The 24664-nt window shown below is 41.7% G+C and overlaps 2 protein-coding genes and 1 long non-coding RNA gene across 14 annotated transcripts in view; 1 reads left to right on the top strand and 2 right to left on the bottom strand.

Annotated features, from left to right (window-relative positions):
* Positions 1-230: 230 nt before the first annotated feature.
* Positions 231-6838, bottom strand: LOC111254349 (uncharacterized). Its single transcript, XM_086974521.1, has 3 exons — positions 6736-6838; positions 1140-1235; positions 231-911 (listed from the first exon to the last, which is right to left on the bottom strand). The coding sequence occupies exons 1-3, from the start codon at positions 6745-6747 to the stop codon at positions 669-671; spliced, it is 351 nt and encodes a 116-aa protein (XP_086830647.1). The 5' UTR covers positions 6748-6838; the 3' UTR covers positions 231-668.
* Positions 6839-14810: 7972 nt separating this feature from the next.
* Positions 14811-17493, bottom strand: Tfb4 (transcription factor B4). The gene is made up of 2 exons (XM_086974520.1): positions 17038-17493; positions 14811-15671 (listed from the first exon to the last, which is right to left on the bottom strand). The coding sequence occupies exons 1-2, from the start codon at positions 17335-17337 to the stop codon at positions 15063-15065; spliced, it is 909 nt and encodes a 302-aa protein (XP_086830646.1). The 5' UTR covers positions 17338-17493; the 3' UTR covers positions 14811-15062.
* Positions 17494-17529: 36 nt separating this feature from the next.
* LOC147754655 (uncharacterized) overlaps positions 17530-24664 on the top strand; it is a 108955-nt gene continuing 101820 nt past the window's right edge. For 2 of the 12 annotated variants that reach the window (XR_015316741.1, XR_015316742.1), the window contains exons 1-2: positions 17561-17935; positions 18213-23004. This is a non-coding gene — a long non-coding RNA (uncharacterized LOC147754655). Of the gene's footprint in view, positions 17940-17996; positions 18061-18212; positions 23527-24664 lie in introns of those variants that run through there. The other 10 variants (XR_015316748.1, XR_015316747.1, XR_015316740.1 and 7 more) reach the window with 9 other exon arrangements.

The raw sequence follows: 24664 nt of genomic DNA, 5'->3' as shown, positions 1-24664 counted from the left end.
TCGGTGTGCTTTTAGTGATCCATTTTGCTTTTATTTCTACATGTCTTTCGTTTGGCTCCTTTTGAAATCCGTTGTTGTTTCACTGCACAGTGAAAGGAAATTCTATGGCAATTTTAGTTAAAGCGAAGGTGGAAAAACGGTTATGTTTGAAAGCTAGTCTGTTTCGCCTTCTGCCGACCGCAGACAGCTCCGATGTAGTACAAAATGTTAGTGCCGTGGACAGACAGGACTTCACAACTTAGCGGTTCGCTCAAAATTGCTCTACGGAGTTCAACAACAGCAGCGTGGACTTGGAGGGTCCATCACGCCTCAGTCGACCACCTGAGCTCAAGGCATTTTTGAAGAAGGGCAGCCGGTAGCAAACAACTAGTGAATTTGAAATTTAACAGCTCTACCGCCACTAGGCAGGCACAATGACAGGTTTCTATGCAGAATTGTCAACGGTAATAGAAGGTAGCGATCGCGTATTGATATGAAGCAGAAAAAAGTGAGCAACTACCAACTAAATAATGAGATAGTTACTGTTTTGCCAGATCTCCATCTTGAAAAGTAATTATTTGCATTGGGTCCTATGCATTGGGAAACGCCTGAAAATAACATAGCGGTGAACGAAGACACGTACGTGGCCTAGTTGCATTGAGCGAACGAACTAACTAACTAACATCTTTCTAACAGAAGACACCTAATAGATGAAACAAAGATATTTTATTCCATGCCAAAGACGGTGAAAGCCATGCTGCAATAGCTTGAGTAGAAGGTTTCCTTACGCCCACCATGGCATATAGACCTCGCTTCGATAGATTATCACCTTTTCTGATCACCGGCAATCGAATCAGTAACTGGACAACCGCCAGTGAAGAGGTTCTCCGAAGCTGGCTGGACAAGTTCTTCAGCACAAGGTCTAATAACTTCTGGCGAGAGACAATAAATATATTAGTTGACAGATAATGAAAAACTTATTTGCTGCTGAAAAGAACACTGGGTTCTTTGGCGGGTGTAAAAGGCAAAATACGTATTTTCCAACTTAGTACGCCTATATAAGTTGTTTATAATTTCTTAGTTATTCTCCTCACTCTAGTGTTAAGTTAGAAGTGCTGTATCATCATATCTGGGTTATTCAAAAAATGGTTAAAACTTACATAGGGATCTGTATTCCCAGTTTTATACGCGTGTAGCATACTTGGTTCGGGGGCGTTCAACGTTGAATTTCCTTTTCCCTGGAGACAAAAGCAACCCTAAACACAGGAAACAGCAACAAAGAAACATAGTTGTGATATTCGCAAAAAAAGTAGCGTAATAATAGCGTGCAGCTGCGAATTAAATATTTGTTACGGATCAACCTCATTACGTGATAGAATATGACTGTATCATAAGTTAACAGAAAAACGTGCTATGGTCGTGGTGTAGTTAGTTAAGTGGACAGCTTGTCAATGTCGGGGTCCAGCTCAGAAGGTCAAGTCGCTCACTTGGCAGTGTCTTTTTCATGCTTTCAGCTAAAATGTCCGTGTTGTTGAGTGTTCCATTTGGAAAACAAGATACGAAAGAACTTCTTAGGTATATAATGATCTCGATAGGAAAATATTCATGTAGGATGTGTGACCAAAAGCTGGCTACCACAACAAATAAGTTCTGCAAAACTGTCTTTTTCTGGAATATTCTATGTGCTTCGATAAGATAGACGTCAAACGTGACAGCGTTTTGTGAAGGAGAACGTCGCAAACTCAGAGTTGAGCGTCGTAGACTAGTTGTTGTCGTCCGACGCTTACTTTTTACCATCGGCAATTTGAATAGTTTAAAGTAAAATATGACACAGCGCATCACTGGGCTCGCCAGTATGTGGGATGCTGAACGGACAAATAAATATCCTACTGGACGATTTCAATCTGCCGGATTAAGTTAGAGGTTACAGAGTTGCCCTCGCAACCTTGGGAACGCCAGAGACGAAAATGATTCCAATGAACTTCTCGATCGAGGCGTCCTGTTACCCCACACAAATTCTATTCGCAATATCCTTTGTATTCATGGAGGGTCAGATAAGGATTGGCATTGTTTCCAGTCCTTCTACGATCACCAACAGCAAAACTATAAATCGATAAAGATGGGCCTAGGCTGCACTGATTCGAATAGATTCTGTAAGGTGTACGGTAGTATCGGTGACAAAATGTGATCAAAACATCAAGCGTGTATCAGGCAACTTTCTTGGAAGCTTCAAGAATTTGAAGACTTCAAGAAAGAGTCTAAAGGACATCAAAAATAGATCGATATTGCTTTATAGAGTATACAAGGGAATTGTACGAAAGGAAGAAGAATACTAAGAAAGCTTGCAGAGGAAGGAAGTCATTCACGGATGTGCGCTTTCGCCTTCCAGTAATCCAAATGCAACCGCAGGTGTCGTTTCACATAAATCTAGACATATAAAATTGAGATGTGCGCTAGAATCAATGTACGGGCCAGATCCAGGTTATGCAATTCAGGATTTGGAACATATATATACATAAAACACTAAGAAAATCATCATACCTATTGACGTTCGATTTAACGTTCTAATTTAACTTTATAGCCTAAAGTTAGTGTGAACAGTGCTAGAGTAGATTGTTGATACTGTATTATCTAAGTGCTAAGGGGATGTCCTACCCCGCATCGCAATAGTGTGTGTAGTTGTCTGAAGTATGTGGTGAGGAAAACCCCTGACTCGAAAACCAAGTAACACAGCGATGCAAACGTAGGATTGATTCGCTTTATGTTGGGATGTTTCGAAGGCCTGGTGACGTCGTTTTCCCTAATACGGCTACTGGACCGTACGCATACCCTACACTAGCGTAATCAGGTTGCTATTACAAATTTTGGAAGGTCATCGACAAGGATAGCGAACTCCGAAAAACCGATCAAACAGTCCGTGGGGTAGTGTTAGTACAATTCTGCTTCCAAGCTGACTTTTGGAAAAAAAAACCGTAGATTGTATTCTGTCGTTATCGTACGGCTTCAGTAGTGCTAATGCGTTATCATAAAATTTGGACGCTTCCAGTTGATTACGAAAGCTGTCATGTGTAACAGGGTTGAAGAACAGTCTGAAATCGATCAGGAACGCTGCGCATTTTTTTTGTTACAAAGCTTTTCTTAAGATTTTTTTTCATCTTGGTCGCCCTTTAAAGTTTTGCTCGTTAGTTAGTGATTATTTTCGTCGTATTTAAGTCGTTCAAACTCAGCTAGAACAACTACCCTGGACTACTTGGCTGTCGGTATAACTCTGATACCCTTCAATTTATAAGGACATATGTTCAACTACTTTATTCGATACGTGTAAGTAGTCGATAATTTTATTACTACCTTCCAGTTTGCATGCCGCTATTACCCACACGTGATTTCCTGTAAAGGCGACACAGTTCATTAATATCTTCTCCTAACTAAAAGGACCAAAGCTCTTTGGCCTTAAAAGTTAGCCTGGAACAAATCTTGGAACTGGAAAAACCTAATAGTGCTCAGAACATAATCGTAGATAACAAAAACACACTACATCGTATTATTTAAATGTGACTGGTACGGATCTTTTCATAATAGAGTAGCAAACAATGAGCCAGTCGGCGTCCAATCTGTATATGTCAAGTTGCTGGACGTAACACACTACGAGAATGTTCGTAATACACCCTAAGTTTAAGAACTAACCAGTTGTCACTTAATGGCCATGATCTTTTTAGTCCAATATCTCAGAAGTATTCGTTAGCGTGTTATAGAGGGTCCATTATGTAAAACGACTGTAAATAGTTATTTGAGTTCCCTTTTTGATTCCTTCAAGATTGTTCATATGTAAAAGTAAGCGAAATCTGCAATGGTCGTTGCACTTGCTTCCGCTAGAAAGTCGTCCAACTAGGACAAAGCTGAACAACGCAGTCCATTACAAAAAGCAATATTAGTTCTCTCCTCTAGGCCGGTACGGCCTGATACTCCGTAGGAAGAAGAGCTTTGCGTCGACAGGGTAGCACCTTTATACAGAGAAACAATTGATGACTTTAATTTCAAAGGAATTTCCCAACGGTGTTCGATGTACCAGCTACTATTTCGGCTGCTGCTGTTGCTTTGTATATTATTTTGCCCTTTTACTATAAATGACATAAAAACTGGTTTCCTTCCAGAAGCGAAAATTTCTTCTACATTTCTAGTTACACATAATCCAAAAGATCAATGTCATAGGGCTATACGTTATACCATATAAAATTTTTGCAATGCAATATTCTCTAGCAATGACAGATTTCACCAATCAGCAGGCCGATTTTCCTTCCCCTTGAACTAATCCAGTCCGTTTTTAAAACCACTACGAATCGGTTGCTATCGAAGTAGATAAAATATAAAGGTTTGCAACATGATGCTAAACGTTGCCTTCGTTCCGAACACAGAACGGACCACTATCAGTATAGTCTGGAAGGTGTGTTAAAACAGGACTGCGAACTAGGGCGAGAAGTAAACCGTACTGATTTACGATTCGAATGGTTTCCTTTATCTAAGGCAACTTTAAAAGCCAATGAAACAATGCCCGCGTACAAGGAAGGTCAGAGCATCACGAGTTCTAGAGTTGGTCCATGGCAAAGATAGACACCGAGAGGACGAAGAGCAAGCGACGCAGAGCTCTAGGAATGTCCTTATTGAATTTCCTGCTCACGGCGACATGTGTATAGAGAGGGGGCCAGTGTCACAAATACGTCAGGTGACTCTCCCCAGCGGCCGGTCCTCTCGAAACATATAAAGCTGCCCTGTTGTTTGAGTTTACGATCGTAGCAATCTAGGACCGAATTGAAAATGAAATACCCGCTGAAGCGCGAATCGTGAAACTAACTTCAGACTCTACGCAATGACAAAGAAAAAAGCACTTCGAGAAAACACAGTGACGCCATCTGCAGCATCATTACATCACAGGCGTGCATATAATTTGAATATGTCGTTTACTATATTTAAAGATACATCGTAAAGCTAGAAAGATCAAAACACTGAAACAAACAAACAAACAAAGAACGTATTTCTAGTAAAAAAAAAAATATTGTAATATCACTAGTGCGGGAACAAAGAGAACTATTGATAGTGGCTCACATATGCCCTGGAACTCAAACTGGGTAAAACTGGTATTAGGCACGTTTGAAGGTATGTTCGAAAACCTAAAATTTGATATAAACCAAGAATGGCACATCTTTAGGCAAAAAAGGGTCAACTCATACAAGAGCCTTTTTTTTAATAGTCATAAGTGAAATCAATCCTAAAGACGACCGTTCATCCAATCCTTTCGTACATCCTTGATAATTTGTCAAGAGGCCATCTCCTATCTATCGAAAGCACCGCCCCAAACCCGTAAGTTCTGTTGAACTACAGGCTTAAGGGTGGGGGGAACAAATTATACGTCCTTTGCTTCACCGCACTTATATTACCATTTATTGATGCGTGTTTTGCTATTACCGTTGGCAATTTGTGTCATTTCCGCTTGTCAGCGTTCTTTCTCCGCCAAGGAGATAAGCCGCTGTTTATCATGAGCGAGACGCCTGGCGCACCTACTAAAACAACTCCCTGGTGATTTTACGCCGTATTTCGCCTTATTCGCTTCTCAACTACATAAAATAGAAGAAGTGCAACGCCTAACAGGCCATCCACAAAAAGCACCGCAAGAGCGGGTTCCGTAAAAGACCTTCGGTAGCACGTCCATCGGACGAGATGACATCGCTTAAGGAGAAATACCTATCATCTATCTCTTTCATCACCAGGATCAGAGAAGGCGAACTCTGTCTCTGATGATGACGGATCTGCTGATGGAGAAAAGGAGGAAGGCAAGTTACCCAGAACTTGCTAGAAACCTTGCTAAAAAGCCGGCAACAAATACACACACACGCGTGCATTGCCAGTTAAGAATAGCGCTGTGCCCGACTTTGTAAATGCAAACCGAATAATACGTTTCTTTCTGCGGTTTGAACAGGTAACAAAAAGATTACACGAATCGAAACTGCCGTACCCTGATTGCCATGGTCGCGAATTTCGTGCCACGGCATCTGGCCTTTTCGGCGATTCGGCTTTTGTAAGTATTATGCAAATGTAACACTGTGGTAGGCGCACAAAGCTTTGACAAACTCGATTGTTTAAACGCATACGTCTACAACAAATGCCCACTTTGGGTTGATTTTGAATTCAGTGTGCGCGTTAGTGTTTTCATACGGATTGCAACAAGATTGTACTATAATTATCGTGCGATAAGGCCAATGTCATTATCTGCACTGTTTTTAAATACACTTCAAAGATGCCGTTCAAACTCAACGGCTATTTAAAGCTCTATTTATCTTCCAGTGAGATTCGAGATAAAACTGCTAGAGATCCCGCTTCGTACTTTTCTATTTATTTCGTCTACTTTTATATTACTTCGCGTTTACAATGCTGTCAGTGGGCTTCCTTTCACAAAACAAAAAAGGGAGTCCTAAGAGGTTTTATTCTAGTGTGACAAGGTGACCTAATAATTCGACGCGCATACGTTTACATTTGGCCTTTAAGGAAGGTTTAGTTCTGACTAACTGCTGCACAGTATGACATAAAACGTAAAATGGGTTCAGCTAATACAAAATGATGTGATAATAACGTGTTGAAGATGTTTATCACTCGTCTTCCATTTAACAGCCAAAATCATGTCCATTGTATCGTCATAGCGCTGCTGTCAGTGATGAACGCTTCTGCCAGTAGCAGGAACGATCTGAACCGCTGCGGCCCTCATACCTGTAGGTTCATTAACGAAGCTATTTATTCGTTGTCCTTGGGCCATGGTGGGGCTATATGAACGATACGTTTAGCTAATCCACCTGATAAGAAAACCGTCAATGAGTAAGTAAGGAACTATTCTAACAATCCTCTATTTCGTAAATGAAGGGGCTTACAATAACTCACTTATTTTCGAGAAGGTGTTGACACCTATATCGGTAGTCCGTAGAGCCCCAGAGGTGGCCCACTAATGACACACATAGGAAACATATGCCTATACATGCGTACTACAACTATTATTGTGATTATGCCGTGAAGCGAGCATACTCCATGCAAAACTGCTGGTACCGCATTTAGTAAGCTTCACTTGGATGATCGTTATTGGTTTGCCCGAAGCTTGTATAATTGATTTATTGGCATTAACATACCGGACTCATTAAACACTGCGTAGTTGTTTGCGAAGAGCACACGTATTAACAGCATATTTAAGCGAACTGACGCTGCTAATATTCTGTGTATGAGTACCGGATCATTGGTTTTTTACTACTTACCATAGGGCGGCAATTGATAATGCAACTCCCCATAACAAATCCTCTATTTTCCACAATAAACAGCTGTCCTATTGCAACGGTCCCTGCTTGCCAGAAACAACCTATTCTCCGTGAATATGTTCTTGCGCCCGATCTTTTACACTAGAAAACCCGTGCCAAATCTTGCCTGTAGACATACTTTCCTAATCACACGCATCTATCATGTCACTCTAACCTATAACATATGAAGTCCGTGCGTTTGTCTCCAGTGGTTCCGCAACAGCGGCCTGTACCTGTCGTTGCAAGTCCAATGCAAGACAGCAGCTATCTTCGTCTATTCGCGCCCTGAATAGAAGACAGGCCGTCGAATTCGTCAGTTGTCCGCGATGTAACGTTTAGGTGTGGCGTCGTAGCCCTTTGCCAAAGGTGCCACACCTAAGGGCAATGTATATGCACGTATAGGTTGGACTCCGTTCTAGTTTCTCGGTGTAATTACAAATTGATAAAATGCTATTGTCGCATTATTATTGCATTAAAGTGATTTAGGGTGTCAATGTAATGACTTCTTTTTTGTTCTCGGCGTGTTTTGGAAAGTGTAGCTCTGGGACGGGTTAAACTATAACAGGTTCAACAAGTGTTTAATCAAGTGCGAATAAAACAGCTAGCTGTCTCACGCAGAGCTTTTTTGAGGTTCAAAAATCCGAATTACATCATCTCTTTTTCTATTTGTAGAAAAAAAACACCGCGTGGCCTATATAGCATTATGCCAAATGATCAGGCAAAACTTTGCTTCCGGGTGTATTCACAGTAAACGCCGTACTAAATTCCTTACGTATTCTAAGAGAAGGGGTATCCGAAAGACGAAACACAACACTTTTATGCTGAGACTTTTCTAATTGGCTTCCTTTCTGCGCAATAGATAAAAAATGATTTTACATTGATAATAAAACAGTGAAGCGCACAATACTAGGAGCTAAGACAAAGAAGAAAGTTTAACAAAATGATGTTCTTCTCGAACGCTGAATCTAAATATTCTATGTGCTAAGTAAGGAACTGTACTGAAGCTCTACCACAGTGACGCGATTTGCCTTTGTCATACACACGCGTACATACAGCCATCTATTTTCGTTTTGATTATGCCGTTGATTATGTTGAGGCATACAATGTTTTCTTGATGGTGTCGTCGTGGTTAGTTTTTGCAGTGTTGGAACGGCCGCTAAAAGATGAAGGAATACGCCTGTCCTGCGGATTGTCAAAATGGATTGACCCCCCTGCGCGCGGGTGCAGGCAATCCACTGGAAAAACAGAATTCGTTCTCCAGTCAAACGGCGCGACCGATACCGCAGCTCTCGTGATTGATTGCGCACGTGGGACGTACTGCCGTTATCAAACACGCGGAGGGAGTGGGGAGCTGTGTTATCGGTATCGTGCGTAAGCTTCTACGCGCGCCCTGTTTACTGGCGCCTTTCAAACACACAGTTCAACGCTCGACTGGTTTATGTTTATTCATCAAAGGGCTATGCGAATATATTATGCATAGCATCAACATCGCCGACAAAAATCAAAGTAAGCGCCGCGCGGTTGATTTTGTAGGATTCCTGTCGCGGTTGACTGCTGGTAAGCTTTTCGATTTGACGTTCGTGATTTTAGAAATCCCAAAAATTCTAGATAGACGTTGAGTACTCGGAAAGTCCTGTATTGAAAAATATTTCTACATGATAACTTGGTGTGTCTGATGAGTGAGCGCACTTAATGACTAGCTGGGCTGTAAATTTCTTATTCTACATTTAGACTTGGTCGCCCAGTTGAAAAGCTGTTGCAATATTTAGGTAAACGGACGCTAAGGCAACGAACGCACGAACCGGAAATGATAAAGGGGTAAAGTGCTGTGATTTCATAATTTCGAATTCGTCCACAAAGTACATAAATTAAAAGATCGCTTATACTAAGAGTACATCTCAATTTCTACGTAACTATATTGTCTCTATTGACTTGGAGCCTTCTAAGGCTTGTTGTGAAAATGTGCACACCTTAAGAAAGCTCACGAGTTTCGTCTGGCCAGTTTTTTAGGCATTTATAGGACATTTATAGGTTCAACGATAATGTTTACAAATATCAAACTGGATAAAATAAATATATTCTTCCATAATTAGTGTCCAATATTTACTTTATGCGCGTTCGCTTTATTAGTCCGTTTTGCTTTTGAATATTAAGTGAAGTGTCACTATCGCTACCTAAAACTGGATAACGGAGCATAGACAGCTTTGGCAAAGGGCTGTTGTTGGCTTGTTGAGAACCTTCAATAGTCATCTGAAATGTCCTGTTGCTTGCCTGCGTACTTGTACATAGATGTTGATTACGGGGGACGAAAGGCCTAGGTAGTATTTTGCTCGCTGAAGCGGTCATCGTTGTGTGAAGAAGTTTTATGGTGAGGACGAAGATGACGCCACGCAGTCTGTGGACGCCAGTCACTGCGTCGGTGTGCGTTGCCTTCATGTTCATGCCGTAGCACTAGACGGAAGCCTCCACTGCGTCTACCAGCATCAGACCTAATCGAGGCGTTGAGCCGCACAGGCATTCCGCTTAAGTATCATCAGTATCAACGGCATCATCACAGTGGCCATCATGAGCGTGTTAGTCCTTTACGAGCGGCTATCGTGGACCGGGTGACAAGGTTGTCCCAGGCATGACGCTCTGTTATTTAGAAGCCGGTGTAGGCAGCTACGCGCTGGTTTGGCTCCTTCTGCTGTAGCCCCTTAGGCTGCCGCAGCAGTCGCACGCATTTCCCCCATCGGCTGTTCGGTTCTTTCGTGCGGTTCTCGGCCGTTCGGCTTCCTCTTTCTTTCTTCATCCCTCTTTGTTCTTCTTCTTCTTCCTCTTCTTTAGCATCATCATCACCTACCGTATAACTGTTAGGCCCTGCTCGGTAGAGACGGCGTTAAACAGTCTTCTTTTCGTTTAAGCTTCTTGTCGAAGGTCCTGCCGGTGTGGCCATTCAAAAATAGACCAGCGGAGCGAGCAAAAGAATGTTGGTTTTGACCAAGGCTCAAATTGCCCGCTGTCTTAATACCACGAACAGAATTTCTATATAACATTGTATCATTGTCGTTCCAAATTAGCCAGGAAGATGATTCCTCACTAATTAGGTCAACCGAATCAATATATTCAGCCTCGTTTTGTGGTTTATTTCTTAAGCATCTTTATAAAAACTTCAACTGTATGCTTACTTAACGCTCCTTCAGGTCAGGTAGTGTGAGTCCCGCCGATCAATGATAGACAGGCTGTTGCTTGTCGTAATCATTGGATGTTTTGCGTATGACCACTGTTTAACGGCCTGGTAGGACGCAACACGCATATCGTGTCGAAGGTCGAAATATATAGAGTTACAGTTAATTACTCTCCGACATTGCTTGAATAGGATTTAGTTTGAACACGTATGGCTACCGCTAGTCTACGGACCAATACATTGTGAACGCTGAGTAAAAGAATAAATGTTTGCAGATTGTGGGGTTGATTCTTTAGCTTGCTCATCCTATAGAATAAAATCACATATAGTGCTGTCTGTTATACATGTTGAGCGAAAAATCTTCATGTATGCTGTGCGAACTAGCGTTGCGATTATGTCCTTACCTATCAGTTCGGAAGACCTGGTTCGGATACTTAGTCAACCAAAATTGTCAAGAGTACTTTATTCTTAGCTAACGCTATCTAAATTACCTGGCTAGAAGCTAGGGCAGGTGCCGAGAAAAAAGCCTGATAATAAATTATATGGATAAAAAATTCACAACTGGCTTCCGCATCACTTATCTTACGACCTAAATGTGTAAAGTATAAAAACATAAAAGAACTTAGTGAAGGACGAAATAATGAATAGGTTCCAAGCTTTTGCCAAACCTGAGCAAATCATTAAGCGATCCGGATGAATTTTTGAGGCTGTTTTTTTATCCGCAATAATATCCTACGTAAAGGATTCGCCTTAGCTGACTTGCTAACAGTGATTCTGAGAACTCATCACAAGAAGACAGCTTTTGTTTTCAGATCATATGCGTAATGCCATTCATTGCTAAACGTCCCAACTCGTTTCGATTACCCACCAGTTACAAAATTCATTAAACTATACCATTTCCGTATTAGTCCAGTTGGTAAAAACGGAAGGAATTACCAAATTTCAAAAGAGGACATATAAAACAATAATATCGAATTATTAATTTCGATTGCTGCGCTCATGAAATGTTTTTAACCGCTAAGCCATAATTTTAATTGCTGTTTAAAAAGAAATAAAAACAAAAAAAGAAATGGAAATTGTAAGTTTTTCACGTCCTTTACATTTATATTAAGCGAGTGGCCTGAACCCGTGCCGTAGAACGAAGTGGCACATAAAATTTAAGAAAAAAACGGAGATATATATCAGACATATTTTTTTTTATTTTATGAAACGCAAATGAACCGATCAATTAAAATAGCATACGTAGAACATTTAAATATATATATATATATGAACAGCTATGCAGGCGCTCTCAGTTGAGATGCTATGAAAGATGGCCTGAACTCACAATCGTAATCAGTCCACTACCGAAATGTAATAGTTCTGAGAAAAGCTAATTTACTTAGTATTTGCTGATCGGTGGACAGTTGGCTTGTTGTCCCGAATCAGATCGATGCTTGTTTGTAGGACCGATATCATCAGACCGGCCACTGCATTTCATAAAAGGACAAGCGGCATTAATAACGGTGTCGGATCTAACTTCTGCCAAGGTACCCAGTTCGGTTCGGATTAACTGTTATTAGGATATTCCGTATCGACGAAAACATAAAAAGAGGCACCACCGTCCATTATTGATCTTATACCGATTCTCGATGTTTGCACGGGATCACGTTATGAGTGCTGATTGGGTCCTGCAGCTCAATGGTATAAAAACAGCCTAGCAGCACGCCAAAAGGGCTGAAAAAAAACTCATAGGGGAGTTTGGTCGTTGAAACGGAATGTAAATAATAGTAGACGGAATAACAAGGTATTGAAGAAAGTTGCCGCTGGGTTGACTCCACCATGTGCTTTCCAAGTGGGAAGTACTGATGAAATATTTTTACTTTAACAAATGTCTAGATGTCGTGACAGCATGCTACATATGAGACTCAATAACTGTGATTCGTTCAAGTCTTGGAGATGTTATACAGAGGTGCATGCATCATTCAAAGGTCTCACCTATTAGCATGATGGTATAATGAGAAGCCGCGAAAAGTTCATATGAAAGAGCACTTCGGAGTCAAACTCCTAATTTTATTTCAATTGCTATAGTACAGCAGCGATGGTGATATTTATACTTACCAGTCGCACGAATTACGCAGTGCCAGGCTGGTAGAAAGTAAGTCTTGACGAACATAGGGCATATTTTTGGTGAATAGAATCTCGGCGGAATAAGATTAATCGCGCAGGGAGAGCCTTGCATTGCTCTAAGTTCTGATGTGTTTCACAAACGTGGTGGCCGGCTAAAATTAACTTAAAACCCCTTCTACCGAAAGTCCAAAACGAGTGTAATAGGCGTTTTCCAGTTAATTTTTTCCTAGTTCGGTCATTGATGGGAAACCCGACTGTAGCCCGTTAGAGTTGATCAATATATGCCATACAATGCGATATGACGATTCTATGCATGAATGTCTGCATAAGCACGACGCTTAGCATGTGTGTGTGTGTGTGTGTGTGTGTGTGTCACAGACGTAGGACGTCGCTGGCCTCATCAACGTCACAAAAGCTGTAGGCGCAACGGCCATCAAAGGAACAAATTCCACAAATACTTGGACTTATTTAGCGTTCAGTTGAGAGCGGTCGGTGTTTTCGTTTTGTTTTGTTGCTAGACGGGCGCTGCTGTTGCAATGGCCATTGGCTGCCAACTACCGAGCGCCGATGGCCGAGAAACCTTTCACGTGTTACATGCGGACACGGCAGCGGCCGCACCACTTAGTTATTGATCTCTCCTTTTTGAGCTCTTTTTTGAACACCACCGAAAGCGACTTGTGATGCCGCGGTTGCTATTATCGTAGCAAGGCCGGGTAAGGTTGTCGCCCGTCGATATTACGGTGGCGAAGAGGCTCGTGCGAACGATGGCTACGCGTAACTCTGAACGTTGTTACCCAGGGAGGCGGAATACATGCCGCGTTTTGTATAGTCGAGCAACAGAGCGCTCCAATGCCAGCCGACCGCGCGCTAACGGCAAAAAGAAAATATTAGATCATGCGGCTACGACAATGACGACGAGTGTCGCTGCTGCTGCTGCCGCCGCCGACCTTTCTTTTGCGCTCTGCCTCTACCTCTCGTTCACCTCAGCTGTTGCTCTCGCTATGAGCTCTTCTAGCGGCGCCGCCGCCGTTGCCTTCGTAGTAGACACCGCCATCTTCATAAGCGAGGTTCGTTCCTCGGGGTTTACGTGATCATTGGACTGCTTGCTTCGCTCACCTGGGATGGCGGCCGCGTCTGCGGCGGCACCATCAACAGTAACAACAGCCTCAGCAGCAGGTTACTTCTTCGTCGGTCGATCTTCTTCCCCATCCGTTCGTTCGTCTCTTAGCGATTGCTGTTCTTTTCTGTGTTCAGTACTACTGTGTTGTTGATGTTGTTGGTGTTCTTAGCCAACTTGTTGTTTTCCTCGGCAGCTTCTGGCGGGGCCTCCACTTTGTTGTTCTCAATGCTGCGGGCCGAGCAGGCGAAGTGAATACCGTCGTTCGCTGTGAAGTAAGCCGAGGTAGCGGAATACTAGTCGGACCACAGGGACCAGTATAAACCAATACATGCGTATGTCTGTGGGCATGTACGATCTGGGTAATAGCTTTCTGTTCAGGCATCTGTCAGCTATCGAAAAACCTTCTCGACACAAGAAAAGGCCTCCGCCGATGAACGGAGCAGATCAACCAAATACTTACGCCACTCCACGGCGCGGTCTACAACCGCCAGACTGCGTGCCGCGGCGCATAGCCCCCTCCCCGTATCAATTCCCCTCGTCATGTCCGCCGACCAAACACTAAAAGTCGCGTAGCTAACAGCTTTTCAAGCTAACAAGTAGCGTGCCCTCTCGTAGAAAAACAATTCTAGATTTTATGTTGTTGAATTGTCATTATCAAGATATCGACGGATACTCAGAACATCTCAAAAGACAAATATGTTAAAGCATTTATTGAAGAATTATTGCCTACGCATTACATCCTCAATATATTCATGGTTTTCCGTTGACGGAGCAAGATCAGTGAGACTTGCAGCAGCCCGCCCAGCAGAGTATATAAAAATTGTTTCATGTTTGGCAAGTGTAATCATTGTTTCCTATAATGAACGAGTAGAGTCAAAGAAGACGTCTTTGCAGCTGTTAGAACTTGAACCCCATTCAAGTGAAAGGTTCTTATCTTTTTAATCATCATGTAATGAAAAGCATTTTTAAAAACTGATACTAGTCAGCAACTTTAAAAACTTCGTATAGGGCTCAAAGCAAATTTCATATTTCTTTTTATTTAGCAACATGATTTGACAACGTAGGCAAGATATAAACGTTTATTACCGAATGCAACACAAATTTACGATTAAAAATACGAAATACATTTATTTAATCTAATATGTATATAAAAAGTCCGCCGTAATCCATGTATATTGCAATATTTAATGGATGACATTACGTATTTTATTTTAATAGCTTCTGTGATTATCTTTTGTATATGTCTATATGTAAAACTGTGTACAAGCTTTAACAGCACTGCAGCGTTTTCTTTGAATCGTCAATCCTAGTGCACCCTGCTTCTGATCGAGCCGCATTCAGGAGCACCAAGTAACAGTACCTACATAAGCGGCGCTTGCAGAGTATTACTCTTGTTCTTCCTTTTGAGCAAGGATGGTAGGGATCCCATGAATTTGAATTGAGTATGACATGTCGAACACATTGGGGCAAAGACACAAAAAATTGATAGACAAACCGAGCACACATAACCCACTTCGACGAGATTGCGGTGACAGAAGCAAGCTGTGCGGTAGTCGACTACATCAGGTTTAGGCAGAACCAATCGTGAACGAAGCGCTTTTGAAGGCAGAAACACCCAAAGGAGGTATTCCAAAAGGCCAGCCATTGATGGGGCTTTTAAATAACTACCCCCAGTGATATCGGCTCCTTGTTGGAGTAAACCGCAGTCAGTTTCAACTACACATGAGTCAACGACAACCCCCTTGCGCTGTGCAGCGAAGAACACGTTCATAAAATTAAGGTATTGATGTGCACTCTCCCCTGACGAACTTACCACAAGCAAGCGGCCGTGGAGCTTGCCTAGGGTTGTGTGAGCCATCTTTTTCGCAATATAACACAATGCTAAAGCCATTCCGCCTGTCAACAAAGGTTCAGTGTTGTACACGCCCTGCCAAGACACTACAACTTCTTTAATGCCGTCTCGAATTACCTGGAAAAGAATTAAATTTGCAACTTACTTCATAAATATTTAGATTAGTAGCATCTAAAGAAAATTTCCATCTCAATTGGAAAATCAGTCCTCGCCGTAGATTGCTGCAAAATCCTAACAATCTCTGTTAATAGATATAGCCTCTGGCGTTGTGCTTTAATCATAGCCAATGAATTACTGGAACCCGGATCGAACATAATTATTTTTACCGCACATAACAATGCAGCTTGAAACTCGCCACGTGGGTAACCCCCAGGAAGCTAATTATTATATTTGTCTCCTTATTGGATGTTTATCTTACTTTACCGTAGCCAGTTTTATCTGTTACATTGTATTCCAGCTAAAGGACAAACCATAGCCTCGTATAAAGATGACATTTTATAGAAATCTTGCAATTAAAGATAAGCATTTTTTTTTTTTTTACTAGGATTTGCGTTTCTCACAAGCAATAAGGAAATAAAACTTTCGAGAAATTATGAGTACGAACGCCTATTGGAAACTTTTTTTAAATATGGTCACTGGGAAAAATCTTTTCTAGCGAATCAATTTCTGTTTAGTGTAATCTATGCTGATCCCAAAAACTAGATAATAATTGGATCATAATGTTTTAGGAATTCTGAGTTTCTTTTTAAAAAAAAATCAAATTATAAGCAAACGTTAATCAGTTGAAGTCCTGTTAGCTTCTAAATGACGGTTTTAGACGACGCGAATTCTGTCATATTGAGCCTCAAAGCATGGGAGACAGAAGACTATATTTCAATAATCCATAGTAGATCCTAACAGACTGTGTCGTAGAGTGCAACGTGTGGTGCTTTAATTCTACGTTCATGGAAACTCCTTTGTTTATAATGTCTAAGTGCGTGTAATATCATACCCATTATTCGATTCCGGTATTCCATATACAATCAATTTTCAGGGTTGAGGAGCAAATGATTAAAGGAATTATGGCATAATTACAGATGTGACGATTTGTGCGAAACAGAATCGTTTGTACATAGATACACAGATAATATATTTTTGTCTTAAAAAGGTTTGAACAGTCTCTGTTATTGGGATACAATTTGTTTAAATATAAGGTCGTTTATTATGAAAGGCGAGCAACATGGATCTTATATTTCCGAATGGCGCTACTTTATAATGGTGCTACAGTTTACGACGCTTTTTTTGTTGCCGAGATGCACTTGTAATGAAATCTGTGAGCGTTTACTCAGATATCGTTACTCGGATTTTTAGCGAGAGGGCGATGGTGAGCCATACAAAAGCAGAAAATTTGGGCGGTTTACAAATATGAGTTCTATCTCGGAATTACAGCGGCAGAGTATACGTGAAACCGGTATCTCAAAAATGTTATCTTTAGCGGACAAACCTGTGAAGCGAACGCAAGTGCTTCCATTTGACCATCGATGGGCCGCGTGTTCTGGATCGACACGTTCGCTGACGGGTAAATCATTTTTGCTGCGTGTGGGTGACAGACGACTACGGCCAGCAGGTTTTTAGATGAATTAAGTAGATGTGCATTGCAGAACGTCACCACGGAATCGAGCAAGTGGGGAACTGAATTCGATTCGATTAGCGCCGAGTTGAATGAGGTGTCTAGTATAACAGCGAGCAGCTCGCCCTCTTCGTCTTTAGATGGGTCGTCTCCTGGATGAACTTGACTTCCCATCGTACCACACTGTTATAATCTTCGTCTATACGTTACTGTTAATCACATAGTATATAAAACTGTTAACTGTCTTACTGGAACGAACATGCTTCGATAGTTCCTACACTATTTTTTGTTCACCGCTTCTGTTTGCCCAGACTGTCCAGCGTTGTTTGTAAACAGAGCCACCGCTGTGGCGGGAAATTTAAATAGGGAAGCATGTGAGAGCAGTGAAGTAAAATGCATGCAAAACAGAGCTCGATTGGAGTAATTACACTTATATTCGTTGCAAGCTAATGGAAAACTCATAAGAGGGCAGACAGTAATTAAAAGGCTTGTATCGTATTGTTTTAACATGGGTTATGGGTAGTCCCTCATGCCAGTACCATCAGTACAAAACGAAGTGGATCTGTGCTTGGGTTCGAACGTAGACCACGACGAATCCGTAATGAAAATACCTATGAAAAATACTTAAAAAGTATCGTTTGCTTTACTGTGCAGACAACTTAATATGTGCTTTAATGACAATGCACGATAAATTTTCGTTTGAATGAGGTCCCGGAAATGGTTTATACGTGAATGTACGACTCTTCGTGTGTATACTGCGATAAGGCTGAAAGTGAGTAAGTGAACCGACGGAAAAGCACGGGAATAAATTTGGCGGTCAAGTCATCTAATAGAAAACATTCATCCATCGGTGGTTCGAACATCGATTTATGATAGACGACACCTTGTGCAAATAACGTTAGCAGTAAATTCCCACACCTTTCGAAATAATTATTCTGGAATATTTACATAACATATGAATATAGTGTTTCTTTTAATGTGCATGAAACTTATTTCTTCTTTATGAAGTTTGAATTAACCAAAGCCCGGTTCTTGACTTATTTCATCAGAAATAGATAACGCCACCTATGAAACAATCGTGAAGTTGTAACGATAAGGACTTACTAGAAGGCTTTCGGCAGACAAGCACCAAGCGCAGAGAGACGTCGCTCAAAGATACACACAAAATCCATCTATAAGTGTTTCGTCTCAGCACGAAAATAGATGGACAGAAGAGAATACCGTAATATGAAGAGAAGGCGACGAGAACATGTCATCGCTGGTCGTATTCCCGTTGAGACCGAAGGGGTTAATAGAGCCAAACAATCGTGAGTAACCGGTAGAATTAAAAGGGAAAAACAAGGAACATCTCATAGTCGCGCTACAGGTCGCTCAGAAAAAATGTTCTCAAGAGCTATTCTGAGACAACGACGTACGTTGGAATGGGGTAAATATAGAAGTTTGCTGTTTGTAACTCAAGTCCAAAGGACCGCACGCTTGAGATTTACGAGAAAATGTAATTAAAAATTGCAGTGAGATGCAATGGTTAGATTTGATTCTATTTGTGTGCCTAAAGACGTCAGCTCAAGTGTCCGGTAATTTTCTAAAACAATAGCTTGATCACAGACATTACTACTCAAAAAGTCAAGCACGAATGGGTTTGCGCCCGTGTAAATGGCATAGTGATTTTACAAGACTTCCACTATTTATGATTCTAGTGTGCGTGCTATGTTATGTACGCATGAACAGCACATTGTTTGCTGTTCATTACATCGTGCAGTTTTTGTTCATTTATTTGCTTCGTGTCTCGTTGCTGTGATTATCGTCATTATCGTTATCATCATCATCAGTTCCTCTCTACAAACACCGCTAGTCTCTTTATCGATACAAGGGCTGCCGCTACTGTTAAATAACGTACAAGCCTCCGCCCGTCTGTTGCATGTATTTTGTCGTTTTGTAGCAACGAAGCTTGACCATCGCCTGCCGCCACCGTCGTCGTGCGCTTGCGCTTTCCCTTTGTTGCTCATTCTGTATATGCTTATGTGCGTGTGTGTGTGCCTGCCTGCACTTTTCACGTTGTGCATCTCCTCCTTACTTTTTACCTTTCCTTCTCGTTTGCGTTCCCCTCTCTGTTCGTTCGTCTGATCGGCTCTATTCTTTCAACTTCCTACCCCTAAATGCACTTGACTCATCCCATTTAGTTTGACTGCTGCCGTTGGACGTCTGCTGTAGACGATAGAGAAAGACGAACTGTGTGTGACCTGGCGTTCTTGCGACGCAATAGTTCTTGCTCCTGCCGCTGCTGTTGTTAGCGGCGGTAGCGACGCTCCAGTCGCCACCGCGACATGTACGCCATTAGAAATATAATATTCTGCATTTTGTTCATTAACATTATTTGTGCCCGCTGCTGCTGTTCCTGAAGTTGACGCACCATTCACTTGGTCAACATCAGTGACGGTGAATGGTTAAGTTAATTCATCTTGCAACTCATCCGATCTTTAATTAGTTCTCGATATTTATCATCAGAATATACATTATTATCCTCATCCACATCGACATCAATGCTATAGCCAACAAACGATAATCGTGGTGATGGTGATTAGGTTAATTATAATATAGTCTTATGATGCGTCGTAAATGAACGAAAACATATTCGTCAAAACGATCGCCACAAGCCCGCGCGTTTACGGAAACATTTGTTAATGGAACGACAGTTTTGAGTGTTAGTCCTCTACGTTGAAATAAACGGCCACCTTTTAGTTCGGCACCGTAGGTCCTCACATGGACCCGGCGTCATTCTTCGTCAAATCTCGAAACTTCCCTGCCTCAATAGCCCCACTTGCTGTTCGACGAAAGATAGTGGGGGAAGAAGATCTTCTCCATTAAGCCGTTTGGAGCACGAGACAGTATTCATTTTCGAGACCAATCTTTGCAAGATTTATTCTGTAGCTAGGTGGCTGGTTGGTCAGGTGCTTAGTTCCTCTCGAAGCGCAGATAGGCATCGCTAGCTTTTGATTTACACATTAGAAATTGACGCTTTGCTGGGTCGGTCTAACGGCCTTTTCGCTACGAACTCAATAATTTTTTTTATAACACACATAAGGGACCATTCCTTCTTTTGAACTCCACACGACCCTGTGTAGAGTATTTGGGCAATGCGAAATTTGCGTACACCTCCCATAAAAGCCCGGTCTGCCAAAGTGTTAGGCGGTTACTATCATCCACGGACGTTATCTTCAAAGGCTTGTTATACAACTTAGCGCCTTGTAAATCTTGCGGTGTAGGCCATATTACTAATCAGACGCACATGAAAAATGGCACTTAAGTCTCTAACTCGGTATAGCTATACACGGTATCATATATTAGAAAATAAGATTTACATTTTCCGCTTAATAGTCCTTGCTGCTATAACAAAACCTAAATGAATGTACCTATTAGCTGACTCTTGTTGTTAGCCTCAAAGGATTTCAAAATAGGACACATAGTTGATCCAGTTTTCTGTGTCCGTTTTGTTCTATATGTAAATCCCCTCAATATGCCGCGTTAGTTGCTGACTAGGCTCTTTGGGCTTTCGTAAGAACAGGAGGTGTTTCATTTCAGAGTAACTCAGCGGAATATTTTATTGCAGTAACAATCTGCCAAAATAAGATAGTTTTCTAATGGGCATTATTTAGATGAAGTCAGGGTACGTTGATATTCCACCTCAAACATTTTAGCATGGCATTGCGGCGTAACTTAAGTCACTTCATCACACGGGTATTCAGCGGAGCCAAATACACTATCATAACTGGAGTGGCCCCAATATCGCGAACGGACCTATCTTAACTAGCGTAATCCGCCAACCCAGTGAATTTGTAACGAAGGAACTAACAGGACTATTGTAATAATAACGAACTATACTGAAGAGATCACACAGAAGCAACTGTGAGAAAAACGAGCGGGTTCATGTTTGTAGATGGTGTGCCGCCTTGAGTATGTGTGTGGCCTAATAAGCAAGTGGTCTAGGTGTTCGTCCGGTGACCGGCGTTCTGCAGCCGCTGGCCGTCCGAGGGCTGATTCGATTTCAAATGACGCTGTTTCGGGTGTCGTTCAAAAGGCCACTTGATCACGCCAGCGACACGGCGTATGAGTTGTGTAATATGGGGTAACAGTACGCGTCAAATCAGGGATCACAATGACCTTCAGTCGCCCCTTGCGTCCGTGTGCTCCGTTATTATAGGCGATGCGCTTATTAGTATTTCAGCTCCTACAAATGCATCCGTCTTGCAAATTCAACAAAAGTGTCTGTATATAGCATTTTGTTTACTTGCGACAATTTGGCAGCTAATTGGCCTTCTGATGTCCCGAAAAAGTCTCGCCGTCCCCATTTAGCAGTTTTCATGTAGAAATTAGTGGCCATAGAAGAAAAGCCAGCATTTATCACTGGAAAGTAAGCTCTTCCGAATGTCTCTAGTGAATAACCCGTAATGGCTAGAAGCCTTATACGTAATAGACTATATGAGTGAGTCCTTATACGCGTAAAATATATTAAATTGAAATCAATTTTACGTGCCGTGGCGACCATAAATCGGTAATTTCTAAACTCGATCAGAAATAAGTCGACCCAGGTAGAGAATGAAATATTTTAAGATCTATGGATAACTTCTCTAACTTAAGTTTGAATACATAAAAGGTTGGCATCTAATAGTGTCAATCTTTTCGAAGTCAAGCTTTTCCTGAAATAACTTTTCCGAGCAACACCAGCCCCGATCGAAAGAGCAACTAAACCCGTTGTATAGGTTTGTAAAATAAAATGTAGTTTTTTGATAGCTTACGTTACTACTAATTTCTTACAATTGGTGCATGCTATTAATTATAGCTGGAAAGCAAATAAATTCAAATTTTGTATCGTCATCTCTGCTACGCCAGGCAAGTGAAACGAAGCAGATGTGCTGTAAGGCTAGCAACGTTTTCGTGCTATTTAATGTCAGATGAAAGAACGAGAGCACAAAAATAGAAAAAAAAAAACAAAAAAGAAAAAAAAGAATTGTAAGGTAACAAAGTTGGACTGAAGTCAAAATTGAGACGAATTATCACGGCTTTAATTAGTACAGCTGCAAAAACGAGAAAAAAACTCACACAAATCTCATTTTAATGGGGGCTCACAGTGTAGGGCAAAGAACTGCTAGTCTCGGCACCATCCGTTGGATCTCGTATTCGTCCCAATCATTCACAACTCGTTGTCCGGATGACTGGTAGGATACAGCCGTCTAGAATCTAACATATACGCACAGATAGAGAGACGATGAGAAGAAACAACAGACACGCATTACCTCTTACCGGCTGGAGTTGTTTTTCGTCGAATTGAACCTTAGCAACAAAAGGAACAATTACAATAGTAACCCATGTCACCTACGGCCTACAGAGTTGGCTGGCTTTGGTTAACCGTCGAGAACGTGGCAAAAGTAGAGAATTGGCTAAAATAGTTACACTTCCCCTTGTTGCCGGAGAAACTTTATACAATTACCGTGTTTTTCTAATGAAGACTCTTTCGTTTAACTATGAACACCGCGTCCGTCACAAATGTAGTGATACCTACTCGGATTCTGCCACGGTATTGAAGCACGGTGAAGTTGAGGGTCACTGCATGGAGTATCTCTTGCGCAATCGTTGCTGACGACCGTGGGCTTATTTGTCTGGCGATGAAGATAATAGTAGTGACAAAAAAAAAACAAGTTTGAGTGACGAGTAGGAACGAACAGCAGTCAGTGAAAAAGGATTTGTGTTTGGTCTGAATGACGACTGACGATGCTGACGGTAAGACAGACGACGGCTACGCAAAACACTGTCGTCCACATGACAGTAGAAAGGCAACAATTTAGTGTAAGTAATGGCTTGATCCTTTTTCAGACGCAGATCTGCCTAGGCTTTTAGGTGTGGCAGTCATAGAATAGCGTGAATCAATTGAGATGCTTAAACACTCTAATTAGTAATCCTATATGTAATTTATACAGCGACGCTAGAAGAAAAATCGTTTCAGACAAACAAGTAGCGAGCGTTTATGTGCGGATTTCTCAGATCGATCAATTGCTATAAAATCGTCGAGCTAAACGATTTAGGAAGTTATGATTTGTAAATTTAGCGGTGGCCTTTTTGTGCGTTAAGGTAAGACGTATGCTGATAAAAATGAACCTATCTTATACCGTGAAAGGGTGATTTCAGCGACACGTTTTACGTAAATTTCCCATGCAGAATCGCATAATACATAGCAATGTAAACGTATGGACGACATCTCTTAACAATAGGAAAGCAAACTGATCTGGAATATAAGCCCGGAGCACTTACTCGATTGCGAGAGCGCTCCTAGCCGGCCTGCTTGGATGAAATAAACGAGTTTTTTCCTTACTGCTTGAGCCTTATATTGTAAGTTGAGCGGTCTCCAGCCGCTTTAAAGCGCTCGACTAGCTTAAAATAATTAATGGTATTTAAATTTTCTGCTTAATTGCATCCTACGATAGTCACAATTAAATTCCGCTGGGTACGTTAAAAATAGACAATAACACTCCTAACGTAAATGTTTCTGTAAGGTTTAAGGTAGCCTTGCAAGCTAATTTCCTGCAATGTTAGCTATATATTATGTAGTTATCAACTGGAAGTATAAAGCAAAGTATTGCCGATTGAAATTCGGGTTTAATTTTTCCTATTTTTACTACTGACAATAATCTGAAGGCTCAGTGTGAATCTGCAAAGGTCTTCTAATAGATATGCTCCCGCCGCTATCATTACAACTTGGGTTACACAGTACAACAACTGTAGTAAGACTCATTGCTCCCTGCCCTGATTGCGCCGACACGTGTCGACAGGTATCTGGCCATTTCCCTCCTTTGTGGCAACAACCCGTTGACAGCCATGATTGCCATTAATCACAAGCAATCTATTCCTAACTCGACTTGAATTGTAATTCTCATTTTGCATTTCTACGCTCATAAACCGAGAGCTAAAACAGCGTCGGCAGTAGCAAGAACAACAGCTACCTTGCACGCACAGAACGTCCCGCATCTCAGCGTTCAAAGAGCTTCTGCAACGGACTGAAGGAAGACAACAAACGCTCATTAAACACAAGGCCGAGAAAGGGAAAACTCCGACTGACTGACTGACTGACTGCTTTCACGGCAGCAACTCAAAACGCTGTTACAGCTCTTTATGACGGGTTACCTTCCGCAGGTGTAGAAGCGCGGACCGAACGTTAGAGGGTTTCGAGGAACGTCGGTATCGAAATCGTTTCCACTGCGTCCTCCCGCTACTGCATCGTGCTAGCCAATCGGTAGAGTCCGCAGCCACCTAATATGTTCATTCATTTAATAAGATAGATTAAAAGTCGATACCTCCGAAAAAGATCGGCTTCGAAAAGGTGATGGGCTTCTTGTTATGAGAAAAAAAATACATTTAGTCACATGAACGGTTGTAGTCTGGAGATTTGGGCGGAGCAAGGGTTTTCAGGCGGTTGAATATATTGGTGAAACAACATTAAATAGCTGGAAAA

Source organism: Varroa destructor, unplaced genomic scaffold (assembly GCF_002443255.2).
Source record: "Varroa destructor unplaced genomic scaffold, Vdes_3.0 BEIS01000007.1, whole genome shotgun sequence".
Taxonomy (NCBI): Eukaryota; Metazoa; Arthropoda; class Arachnida; order Mesostigmata; family Varroidae; genus Varroa; species Varroa destructor.
The sequence above is the reverse complement of the archived record's forward strand: the minus strand, read 5'-3'. Positions and strand labels throughout refer to the sequence as shown.